At 36.8% G+C, this 13,356-nt stretch overlaps 2 protein-coding genes across 2 annotated transcripts in view; both read left to right on the top strand.

Moving 5' to 3' along the window:
- The first annotated feature begins 2,949 nt into the window (after positions 1-2,949).
- Positions 2,950-13,356, top strand: part of LOC307162669 (fucolectin-1-like) — a 380,376-nt gene continuing 369,969 nt past the window's right edge. Inside the window, exon 1 of the mRNA XM_079878161.1 lies at positions 2,950-3,084. The gene's annotated coding sequence lies outside the window, so the exon portion shown is untranslated. The remainder of the gene's footprint in view (positions 3,085-13,356) is intronic.
- The window catches only part of LOC307162660 (fucolectin-1-like), a 38,444-nt gene continuing 28,098 nt past the window's right edge, over positions 3,011-13,356 (top strand). Inside the window, exons 1-4 of the mRNA XM_079878132.1 lie at positions 3,011-3,232; positions 3,623-3,655; positions 4,473-4,537; positions 4,725-4,757. Of these exons, the coding sequence (XP_079734258.1) occupies positions 4,474-4,537; positions 4,725-4,757 (97 nt within the window). The 5' untranslated portion in view covers positions 3,011-3,232; positions 3,623-3,655; position 4,473. The remainder of the gene's footprint in view (positions 3,233-3,622; positions 3,656-4,472; positions 4,538-4,724; positions 4,758-13,356) is intronic.

Here is a 13,356-nt window from a genome sequence, read left to right on the forward strand (position 1 = left end):
GTTCAGCCCGATGGCCAGTCCACCCCTGCCGTGAAGACCAATGCCATGTTTTCTAATATTGTTTCTAATATTGTTTACAAATGTAGCTGATATTTTAATAGCCAACAAAGCTTGATAATTGATAATAATTTTTATTAAAAGAGCAATTTTAACTTTAATTATCCTGTGTATTCTACATCCACAATACCAAGTAAGATGATTTGATCAAACATTACATCAGTGTTATTATAGTTAACTAACAACATAAACATTTTCGTCACTTAAAATGTCAACTAAAATAAAATAAACAACTAGGCCTAAAGGCAAAAACGCTCAAATCTGCTCTTGACGGAATAATTTTAGCTTTAATAAGGATTCATCTATATTTAATTTACACATGTAGGGGGAGAGTGGGGACAGTTGCAACATTGCTGATTTCTCCAATCAGGAATGAGCTGGAGTTATGACACTCCAACTAAACATGCTCAGTATGCCCCTCCTTCTCTCTGGAAGTTAACAGCCACATGTTAAATTTCCTTATGGGGGAACTGAAATTCAAGGTAAAAAAGTAACTTTTTTTACAAGTAGGTTTTTTGTCATACTGTCTAAACTGTTTAAGTATTGATCTTTATAGTTTTCAGTTTCTTAGCTCTTAACAGACTTAGGTACAACGTGTTCAAGCTAATGTGTTAGGCTAGCATCACTAGTTTTAAGATGGCTGCCAAGGGGTGCGTTGCAACTGTCCCCACATGGTGTTGCAACTGTCCCTCCTGACAATAATAATGACAATTAGATGAAATTGATATAAAAGGCAATTCAGTGGTTTGATAAAGAACATATTTCAATAGCCAGGTGTCTCCTCTTTGTATTTCAGCAAATTGCTTTTTTAAAAGTCAAACTAGGCTGCAGTGTATCCTAAATTTTCTGTTCTGTTTTTTCAGTATGCCACGAGACAGGAAAAGGACAACAGATATAGGTGTCCCTCTACCTATTCTGTCCATAGCGGCTGCTGTAGTGAGCAATGACAACAGGACAGTGAGGTCTGTGGCAAAACAGTATTCAATTTGCCACACAACCCTCTACCGCTTTATTAAAAAGAGAGAGAGGCTAAGTCCAGGAGAGGAGATGAGGACAGGTTACTGGACCCCGAGGAGGGTCTTCTCAGTCCATCAGGAAGATAGCCTGGCAGAATACCTAAAAAGAGCAGCTGATCTTTTCTATAGTCTCAGCGCTAAAGAGGTAAGCATGAGGAAGGTATTAAAGCAGAGTGTAGGCTTAAAGGGAGGGCTGGTAGGGAGAATTATATAAGAATATTGAGAGTGTGAAATAATAAGATAAGAGAAATTACCATTCTACCTCCATTTTCATTTACCATCCATTTCGCAGGTTCGTCAATTGGCCTTCCAACTGGCTGTCTACTACAAGTGCTCCTACCCTGAAACCTGGAATGAGTGCTCCCTGGCTGGCCGGGATTGGTTTATGGGGTTCATGAAAAGACAGCCCAGTCTGTCTATACGGTGCCCTCAAGATACCAGTCTCACACGGAACACAAGCTTGTTTGCGATACCTGGATATGAGAAGTCACCCAGGCCTGACGATGTCCATCTACAACATTCCTGGAATTGTTAGGTTGGCCCTCCCATTGGCTGGAACACTAGGCAATGTGCAGAATTTATGTTATAAATTCAAAGATAGTGACTGCACCATCTTTGGTGACAGACCGGCCGCCACCACCAGTTCTTCCAGAGCAAGCTGGGGCATCTGCTCCTTTGGAAGTATGAGTATGAGTCGAAGTATGAGTTTTATTACATCTAAATGACTGTTGCAACTGCCTCTCGGTACTGTTGCAACTGTCTCCATATATGGGGACAGTTGCAACATTTTTCAGGGTCCATTTAAGTACAAAATTACTTTCATATTATCATATGTACACATGTTGCAACAGTATGGGCAGGTAGTAGGTGACATATATGGGTTTAATATATAGCCTATATTTTTTGTCTTTCTATTACAAACAGTCGCTGAGAAACTGAAGGAAATGTAAAAAGTGTTGCAACCGCCCCCACTCTGCCCCTACCTGGAAACTACTGTAAGAACTGAAGAACATGTTTGTTTAATTATCCTTTTGCTGTTGTGCTTTGTTTACATTCACAAACCCTGAACAAATGTGCCAATGCTGTCTCTCTGTTTGCTGTACGGATGAGTCGGGATGACTGAATGTTTTTCTTTTCCACAAATAATTAACTTCACCCTTTGATTGCCCTTTTTTTCGTTTTTGAAGATTAGTGAAATCTACAAGCAGAAATAAGATCATTTAAGAGTGTTGGAAACTGAAAATTATTGAATGTTCAGTCAGTGTTATTTAATGCTATTTAGAATAATTAGCAATAAATATTGTTTAGTTGTATTTTGCCCTTTAAAAAAAAAAACAAAAAAAAAAACTAATCCTAATTATTAGCCACAATGTCAATAACTGACTCTTCTTGAATGTTCTTTTGTCATTACTAAACAAAAGTTTAGTTTTGTAAAACCTCCATTGCATATCATGCTCTCAAAGAAACTCAACTAACAGCTTCTTCACTAAAGGCCTTTTTTTGTAAACAGATTGATATAATCATTTGTACTATTTTATAGCACATGTTGCATTAAATTTCAAATTTATTTAATTGTCAGTTTAATGATATGTATAACTGATCCATTCGACAGACTGAATTGCCACCTAATGAAACTCATTGTGCAATAAGTAGCCTAACTGTGATGTTTTTAATGTAATTTACTCTAGCTGTAATTAGGCAGAGTGGTGTTTTGTAACATATTTCGTATAGAGATAACCGGACTTCAGTCCTCGGCAGTTCGTTCTTCTGAGTCAAACTTGGCAAGTCCGAACTACCAAGGTCGCTATACTCAACTTTGCATTGGCCTATTTGATATTAAGAAATGGACATTTCGAAACAGTTATGATGTAATGGAGCCTAGTTTACTGAAATCACATGACTTTGGCAGTTTTATAAACGCTCTGAACCACTGATTTGAAACAAAAGATCTGTAGGTTTCAAAGCTTCAAGAAGCAGTGTTTCGAAATCACTCATCACTAACTACGGGCAGGTAATACAAGTTTTTGGCTGATTCGCATCGCATGTTTGATCTGCGCATCTGAGACATATTACAGTGTGGTTTGGCCATGCATGCTCACAGACAAGTGAATGTCGACTCAGTTTGATGAAGAAAAAAAAAAAAAAAACTAAAGAAAGAGGTGCGTTTGAGGCTATTAGTGATCAGAGCAGGAGTGTGACGCAGGAGTAATTTCCATCTTCGTGATTCTTTTGATAATTGTGTTACTGTAAAGTGTTAGATCGGCGAAATAAACGACAGTAAGCGATATTTAAAATAAGCGAGTTAGTGTGATATAATTATGAAATTGAAAATTATTCGTATGAGTGGTCATAATATTCCTCATGTGAATAATATAATGGATACATAATAAATATAGCAATTGTTATAAAAATATTATCAATTCCATTATGTATTAAAATGTTTTGTTTAAAAGCAAAAAAATACTGAATTGTGAAGGTCTTCTGTGACTGAGGTTGATTGATGAAATTCAGGTGAGTTTAATGTTTATTTCATGCATGTTGTTCTGTAGTGTGGACTATTGGAGACGTCCATTAGTATGAAGGTATTTTTGCTGCAAATCAACTGAACACCTGTGACACATTTAAGTTGTAGAGAATAGCCACACATGTATCAGAAAATGTTAAGTCACAGAGAGAAATGTTTTAAGAGTTGCAAACTTGTAGATTTTTTCTCTCTCCCACAAACACAACAGTTACACCTTCTCAAATTCTTTATTACAGGTGCACAAATCCTAATCTACAACTCACAAATTAAGAAACCCGTACGCTCACATTTTTGCTGCTGTTGCTGCAGTGAATATGGTGCAAAACACATTTACACACCCGCGTCAAAAAATGTGAAGAAATTTTGCACATCCTCAAATCAGTTTGTGAATTCATCCAATGAGAATTGCACACTTGTAGAATATTTTCTCACAAATGTCTTGGATGTTTTTCTAGGACAAACACAAGTACGAAACTACAACTGCTTGAGTCTCACACACAGTTTTTCGTTTTCAAGTGACAAGTTTCGCGCTCTCCCTTTTGCAGAATTGGTATAGAAAAACAAACAAATAAACATACAAACAAACAAACAGAAGAGGAACAGTAGCTGGATAATAAATCTCTTTCCTTTATATTAATTATAATTAATTACAATTATATACAATAAAGAATATGTGAAGATGGCAAACAAATATTATATAGGCTATTCATATGTTGCAGCTATAGTTTGGCTGCTGTGTCATCCTCTCCGAGCATATGCAATTTTATCATTACAATACCAATACATTCTGTATGTTTCTTTGTTTAAATGAGGATGAGAAATTGAAAATGATTTCTTCATATGCTGAGATGTAATGTATTGTTGTCTTATATCAGGATGGACATGCGTGTGGTTTTGTTTCTAACACTTTTTACTGGGATGTGCGTCGCTGATTCCCAAGGTACGTTTAGAATAATACAAGTAAAAATGCCTGGATTAAAAAATCTGATTAATTACATATTAATCATTCATTTATTAAAATTATAGGCTGAAATATAGTTATCAAAAATCTATTATTTACTTATTTATTTATGAAGACTGATTAGATTTTTTAATTTGTTTAACTGTTGTTATTATTGTATTAACAGTAATGGACACACCATCGTGCCCTTGTGTTCCAAGTGAGTATTCTTCATTCATTTGAATGTTGTCAGTAACACATAAATAATATTCTTACTGAACATTTAGTAACCAATAAAGGATAATCATCAAGACTGTAATGAAGACTATATTACGTTCTGGTGGAGAATGAGCAGTCACAAGACGTCCGGTCAGAGACGTATATCTCTTTAATGGTAATTTGCAGCCACATGCAAACAGTAGTGGTTCTAAATGAAATAGAAGTAACAATAATTAAATTATAACATATTCAAGATAACATGTTTCAGATAAAGTTATATGCACAGAAGAAAATAAGCATTGTAGTACTATGTATTCAATCATTGTAACATCTAGAGTCATCAATTTCGGCTGATAGTACTCACAAACTATTACTATTCTGGATATTATGCATGCAATGACTCAATATTTCCCTAACTATACGAAATATAATCAAGTAACATAAAGATCGAATCAAAAAACAGAGTAAATGGCGTCGCGTTCACAGACACGTGATCTCATTTCAAGCGATCGTCCAGGGGTGCGTTTCCCGAAAGCATCGTTGGCCAACTATGGTCGCAAGTTCATCGCAATGTCCATTGAACTCTATTGGTAACGACGGAACTTGCGACCATAGTTGGCCAACGATGCTTTCGGGAAACGCACCCCAGAGATGATATAATCATCATATATCCTTATTCTATCATAAATAATCATATATACTCCACGTTATTTAGAAATTGAGATTAAATGATCACAGATAGATAGTGAACTCCCTTTTACATGTATTTACCTCAGATACACGATGCAATAAACATATGCGTGCGTCGTAACGTCAAAAGATATCAAATTACAGATTTAACATCAACATAATAATAGCTGAAATACAGCTCGTAAGAGGTTATTTATAACGGAAAGATTACTCACTGGTATATGAACGCACTCTGTAGAATCGATCTAACCCAGCGAGCAAAAAGTCGTCCAGAAGACGTCTAAAAGACATAATTCTTAGACATCCAGAAGACGTCCTCACAGGAGCCAGAATGAAAGTTTTTTTTACGTCTTTTCTGGACATTGTATAGACGTCAATTAAAGACGTGCTACAGACGTCATTCTTAGACATCCAGAAGACATCCTCACAGAAGCCAGAATGAAAGTTTTTTATACGTCTTTTCTGGACATTGTATAGACGTCAATTAAAGACGTGCTACAGACGTCATTCTTAGACATCCAGAAGACATCCTCACAGGAGCCAGAATGAAAGTTTTTTTTACGTCTTTTCTGGACATTGTATAGATGTCAAGTAAAGACGTGCTACAGACGTAATTGTTAGACATCCAGAAGACGTCCTCACAGGAGCCAGAATGAATGTTTTTTGACGTCTTTTGTGGACATTGTATAGACGTCAATTACAGACGTGCTACAGACGTCATTCTTAGACATCCAGAAGACGTCCTCACAGAAGCCAGAATGAAAGTTTTTTTTACGTCTTTTCTGGACATTGTATAGATGTCAATTACAGACGTGCTACAGACGTCATTCTTAGACATCCAGAAGACGTCCTCACAGAAGCCAGAATGAAAGTTTTTTTTACGTCTTTTCTGGACATTGTATAGATGTCAAGTAAAGACGTGCTACAGACGTAATTGTTAGACATCCAGAAGACGTCCTCACAGGAGCCAGAATGAATGTTTTTTGACGTCTTTTGTGGACATTGTATAGACGTCAATTACAGACGTGCTACAGACGTCATTCTTAGACATCCAGAAGACATCCTCACAGGAGCCAGAATGAAAGTTTTTTTTACGTCTTTTCTGGACATTGTATAGACGTCAATTACAGACGTGCTACAGACGTCATTCTTAGACATCCAGAAGACGTCCTCACAGAAGCCAGAATGAAAGTTTTTTATACGTCTTTTCTGGACATTGTATAGACGTCAATTAAAGACGTGCTACAGACGTCATTCTTAGACATCCAGAAGACGTCCTCACAGAAGCCAGAATGAATGTTTTTTGACGTCTTTTGTGGACATTGTATAGACGTCAATTACAGACGTGCTACAGACGTCATTCTTAGACATCCAGAAGACGTCCTCACAGAAGCCAGAATGAAAGTTTTTTTTACGTCTTTTCTGGACATTGTATAGATGTCAATTAAAGACGTGCTACAGACGTCATTCTTAGACATCCAGAAGACATCCTCACAGGAGCCAGAATGAAAGTTTTTTTTACGTCTTTTCTGGACATTGTATAGACGTCAATTAAAGACGTGCTACAGACGTCATTCTTAGACATCCAGAAGACGTCCTCACAGGAGCCAGAATGAAAGTTTTTTTTACGTCTTTTCTGGACATTGTATAGACGTCAATTACAGACGTGCTACAGACGTCATTCTTAGACATCCAGAAGACGTCCTCACAGAAGCCAGAATGAAAGTTTTTTATACGTCTTTTCTGGACATTGTATAGACGTCAATTAAAGACGTGCTACAGACGTCATTCTTAGACATCCAGAAGACATCCTCACAGAAGCCAGAATGAATGTTTTTTGACGTCTTTTGTGGACATTGTATAGACGTCAATTACAGATGTGCTACAGACGTCATTCTTAGACATCCAGAAGACGTCCTCACAGAAGCCAGAATGAAAGTTTTTTTTACGTCTTTTCTGGACATTGTATAGACGTCAATTAAAGACGTGCTACAGACGTCATTCTTAGACATCCAGAAGACATCCTCACAGAAGCCAGAATGAATGTTTTTTGACGTCTTTTGTGGACATTGTATAGACGTCAATTACAGACGTGCTACAGACGTCATTCTTAGACATCCAGAAGACATCCTCACAGGAGCCAGAATGAACGTTTTTTTTTACGTCTTTTCTGGACATTGTATAGACGTCAATTACAGACGTGCTACAGACGTCATTCTTAGACATCCAGAAGACGTCCTCACAGGAGCCAGAATGAAAGTTTTTTTTACGTCTTTTCTGGACATTGTATAGACGTCAATTACAGACGTGCTACAGACGTCATTCTTAGACATCCAGAAGACATCCTCACAGGAGCCAGAATGAAAGTTTTTTATACGTCTTTTCTGGACATTGTATAGACGTCAATTACAGACGTGCTACAGACGTCATTCTTAGACATCCAGAAGACATCCTCACAGGAGCCAGAATGAAAGTTTTTTTTACGTCTTTTCTGGACATTGTATAGACGTCAATTAAAGACGTGCTACAGACGTCATTCTTAGACATCCAGAAGACGTCCTCACAGGAGCCAGAATGAAAGTTTTTTATACGTCTTTTCTGGACATTGTATAGACGTCAATTAAAGACGTGCTACAGACGTCATTCTTAGACATCCAGAAGACATCCTCACAGGAGCCAGAATGAAAGTTTTTTTTACGTCTTTTCTGGACATTGTATAGACGTCAATTACAGACGTGCTACATACGTCATTCTTAGACATCCAGAAGACGTCCTCACAGGAGCCAGAATGAAAGGTTTTTTTACGTCTTTTCTGGACATTGTATAGACGTCAATTACAGACGTGCTACAGACGACATTCTTAGACATCCAGAAGACATCCTCACAGGAGCCAGAATGAAAGGTTTTTTTACGTCTTTTCTGGACATTGTATAGACGTCAATTACAGACGTGCTACAGACGACATTCTTAGACATCCAGAAGACGTCCTCACAGGAGCCAGAATGAACGTTTTTTTTACGTCTTTTCTGGACATTGTATAGACGTCAATTAAAGACGTGCTAAAGACGTCATTCTTAGACATCCAGAAGACGTCCTCACAGGAGCCAGAATGAAAGTTTTTTATACGTCTTTTCTGGACATTGTATAGACGTCAATTAAAGACGTGCTACAGACGTCATTCTTAGACATCCAGAAGACATCCTCACAGAAGCCAGAATGAAAGTTTTTTTACGTCTTTTCTGGACATTGTATAGACGTCAATTAAAGACGTGCTAAAGACGTCATTCTTAGACATCCAGAAGACGTCCTCACAGGAGCCAGAATGAAAGTTTTTTATACGTCTTTTCTGGACATTGTATAGACGTCAATTAAAGACGTGCTAAAGACGTCATTCTTAGACATCCAGAAGACGTCCTCACAGGAGCCAGAATGAAAGTTTTTATACGTCTTTTCTGGACATTGTATAGACGTCAATTAAAGACGTGCTAAAGACGTCATTCTTAGACATCCAGAAGACATCCTCACAGGAGCCAGAATGAACGTTTTTTTTACGTCTTTTCTGGACATTGTATAGACGTCAATTAAAGACGTGCTAAAGGAGTCATTCTTAGACATCTAGAAGACATCCTCACAGGAGCCAGAATGAAAGTTTTTTGACGTCTTTTCTGGACATTGTATAGACGTCAATTAAAGACGTGCTAAAGACGTCATTCTTAGACATCCAGAAGACATCCTCACAGAAGCCAGAATGAAAGTTTTTTTAACGTCTTTTCTGGACATTGTATAGATGTCAAGTAAAGACGTGCTACAGACGTAATTGTTAGACATCTAAAGGCAGCCAGAATAAAAGTTGTATTAGACGTGTTTTCTGTAGTAGAAATGTCAAAGACTGTTAAAGACCCATACTGACATGGAAATCCCATATGTGCATTTTGCAAGGATCCAACTTTAAAAAATATTTACTTACAAATATTTATAAAACAGTGGTTGAACTTGTGAGTGAGCTAGTTCTCACTGAGAAAAACCCAGTTACTCCTTGTTAATGGTTGTCGTGTCATGAAACTGCAGACACACAGACCATAGACCTAAATAAGATTTTAAAGAATATTGATAATATTGTATATTCAATTGAATAACTGTGGTGTATATACTTGCATTTGTATATCTTAACAATATAACTGTAATAAACTGCTTACCATTTTCCTGTAAACCAAACTAATCACTCCAAGAAATCAACTATTTAAATCTCAAAATATATTTTTATTACTTTTTTAAAACTTAACAGCCGAAAGAGTAAAGTATAAATTAACACAATAAAACTTAAAAGCCAGAACAGTAAAGTTGTAAATTAACACAATTTCCCTTTAAATAATCTATAAAATGTTGTTAAAACAATATAACATAACAGTTAACAAAATATGGCTGCTATAAGGTTCACAAGCTTCATTTATAGCAGCAAGCAGTTTCAGATGATCGGCTACAGACTTTATTTGGGCCTCTGTTGCAGCTGGGTCCCATTTCATGACAGAAGCTACAATCAAAGCAAAAAAATCAACATGTAAAATAAATAAATACAAATGCCACTGTTGTGGTTTAGCTTATAGCAGAGATACATAGTTGAAAATTTGAGTACTCGAATCAATTAAATAAAATAAATCACAAATCAAGTAAAATTACATCAAGCCTGATATAAGGCATTCCACACACACACACACACACACACACACACACACACATAGGGGCCATTTACAACTTCATGCGATTTTAGTGATCGGATAGCTATATGATCTTGAAAAGACCAGGTGTAAATGCCCTCCGAAACGCATTCGTGACGCATTTGAATCTGAATGCTCAAACCACTTCAGGAGGTGGTCTGGGCCGCATTCCAGAAGAAACTGGACAAGTGTAAATGCATCTGGTTGTTGAAACCACATATGTAAATTTTACTCCTCCCAAAAACGCTCTAAAATAAAGGTGTGAGAGCATGTTATAGGCTATATGTCATGTTATAGCCAGTTATGACGACGCTACTGCCGCATCGCCGCTGACCATCTAACGTTATTCATCAAGCCAACGTGCAAACTATCGCAAATCAAATTGAAAGTAAGTCCCTGTCTGATGCTTAACACACAGTTATCATCATTAAAAGTAAAGAAACGAAATGATCTTACCAGGGCTGTTGCGCTCTCTCCTATTGCGGTCTTTGATTTAGAAATTTTAACGGATGATCAATAAAATGCAGCTCATACCATGGCACAATGTTTCCACGTCAGCGCTGTTTGATCCGTTAATTACAGAGAAATATGAATGCTTCTCACTAGATCTCGCAGCGATGTTATTACTTCAGTGGGGATCTCTTAGGGCCGTGTAGTAACAGTGTCGCTTAATCAAGATCGGCTCGCGCTGCACTGGTCCAAACTGATAAACGGCCCGTGAAGCACATAATAACAGCACCTGCTTTCTGGTCAGTTAGCCTACAGTACCTGCTTTTTTTGTGGAAACCAAATCTTTTGATTGTGAGAGAGCCATGTGTTAAAAGTCAGATGGCACTTAAAGCTCCAATATGTAGGAATTTTGTAATAAAATTTCCAAAAATAACTTGCACAGTGTGATATATTTCCTCCAGTTGTGTACTTACAATATCTCAAAAGTCTCCAAAGATTTTTTATTTCAGAGAAATTCCGATTTTAAATAACTGGCCGTCCCGGAAAAGAAATGTCGCGCCTCAGTGACGCAATATCCCTTTTTTCCGGTGTGGACCATGTGATAGGATATTCCACCACACCGGAATTTTTTTTTTTTTTTTTTTTTTTACAACAACTTTGTTGAGGTTTTTTTTCTTATCACAATAAACAATAAAGACGTCTGACAAAGAATAAAAAAAGAATAAAATAAAAAATATGACCCACCACACCGGAATATCGCATGGTCAAATGCGGAAGTGGTGGTTAAAGCGTTATAGCCATAGACTGTATGGTTATAGCTGTTATGGATCACGAACTCTTTGGCGAGTATTGAAGTGCCAACAAAACGAAAGCGTCCATATTCGGATACACTCAGACTGTGTGACAAACGGAGGAATAAAACCCAGATAAATATCGGCAGGCGTTTTCGAGATGGAGAGAGCTGCGCGACAATCTTGGACTTGACCGAGACTCTGCTCTCGCGAGTGTATTGATAGACAGGTAAGACATGCAACTGTCAATAATAGCACTTATAAACAAAGTTATATTGCTCTTTGTACTTTGGTAAGGCTTTTTATCACGTGTGGTGACCGAGCTTATGGCAGTACAATTAAATACAATCGGATATGATGTTAAAAAAATATATTTAGTCATTACTTGCAAATGTTCGTTCAAATTTACTTTTAGATATTGGTTTGAACACGTTGCACAACACGGCATTAATCATAAAAACGTAAAACTGCACAACATTAACCAAACAAATCATTTGACAAATAGCTGTATGTTGTAACGGGATAATATAGCATAACATTTCACGTTCCTTGCAGTTCATTAATTATGATGAAATAAAATAATACGATCAGACATACAGGTAATACAAAAACGAATAAATTACCTCATCCGTGATCATGATTCATTAATTCCATGTAGATATATCGCTAGATGGTGAAAACGCATTAAAAACGACATCTCCCATCGTCACCTCCTTCATAGCGTCATCAAGCTTCGCCTTTGTTATTGTTGAAACTGCGCCCTCTTGTGGTCAAATACCAAAGTCGCATACTGGAGCTTTAAGCTAGGCTACTTTATGATTTGCCCTATGTCTGAACAAAAGAAATAAAAGTTAACTATCTATACCATATTGAATTGCATAGCATCATATTTTTGCAATGCGTTGAATCGAAATCGAATCGCACCGGATCGTAATAATAGTGAATCGTATTGCATTGCATCGGTAGCTGGCAGCTGCTTATCTGTATCATTAATGTATTGTATCGTTGGCTATGCATCGAGATGCGCATCGTATCGGCCTCAGTTATGGAGATGCACATCCCTAATACCTACATAGGACAAGTAACTACATTTACATACTGTGAATCGTTTTTTTATTTATCGAGAATCGTTTTTGAATCGAAAATCGCAATTGTATCGAATTATGACATTTTCTTAATCTTACACCCCTAATATAAACATACATATAGTACTTTGGAGACCAATTGTGTTGAAATAACATTGAGACAAAGGAGGTAGAGGACGAATACTCACTTCTCTTGGTAGCTGTTCCGATGAATGACGGATCCTGGCCACAGAAAGATAAAAGATAAGAGGTAAAAGGGGGGAATAAATTAGCATGGGTCACATTTCATTCGTTTTGTCTGGTATCTAAAACTTATGTCTGATAGAAAAATGTGCATCACCAAAAGAAGGAACATGTAGATTAACACAGTGGATCTGTCCAAATGGTAATCGTTTTAATAACGTTGTCATCTGAACAAAGAAAAAACTCTTCTGTTTTTAGTACATTGTTGTTGTGTAAAAGTTCCTTAAGTTTGTGTGTTCTTGACGTCTTTTCTTTTAACCCTGCAGGTAGTTACATTAACGCATCTATTAATAAAAGTTTTACCTATGGAACTTCGATATGATGAAAATGTGTGTAATATAGCAAACCCAAACAAACAACTCAATTATTCTATGTTAAATGGAACTCTTCCACCATATCTAGTTTTAAAATGAATCACAGGAACTTGCCATCCTAGGTCACATTACCATAAATATAATATAAAATTACTATAAGATAAAATTACTTCAGTTTATTTAATTGTCCCCATTTGCTAACCCTTTTGTGGAAGGGCTCTTTGTGAAGAGATTTAGATGTTTGCTTGGAACACCCCTTTAATTGTACATTTATTAAATCACATGTAAGGTTTATAAATAATACTAGGTAAA

This window comes from Squalius cephalus (genome assembly GCF_949319135.1).
Source record: "Squalius cephalus genome assembly, chromosome: 8".
NCBI classification, from domain to species: domain Eukaryota; kingdom Metazoa; phylum Chordata; class Actinopteri; order Cypriniformes; family Leuciscidae; genus Squalius; species Squalius cephalus.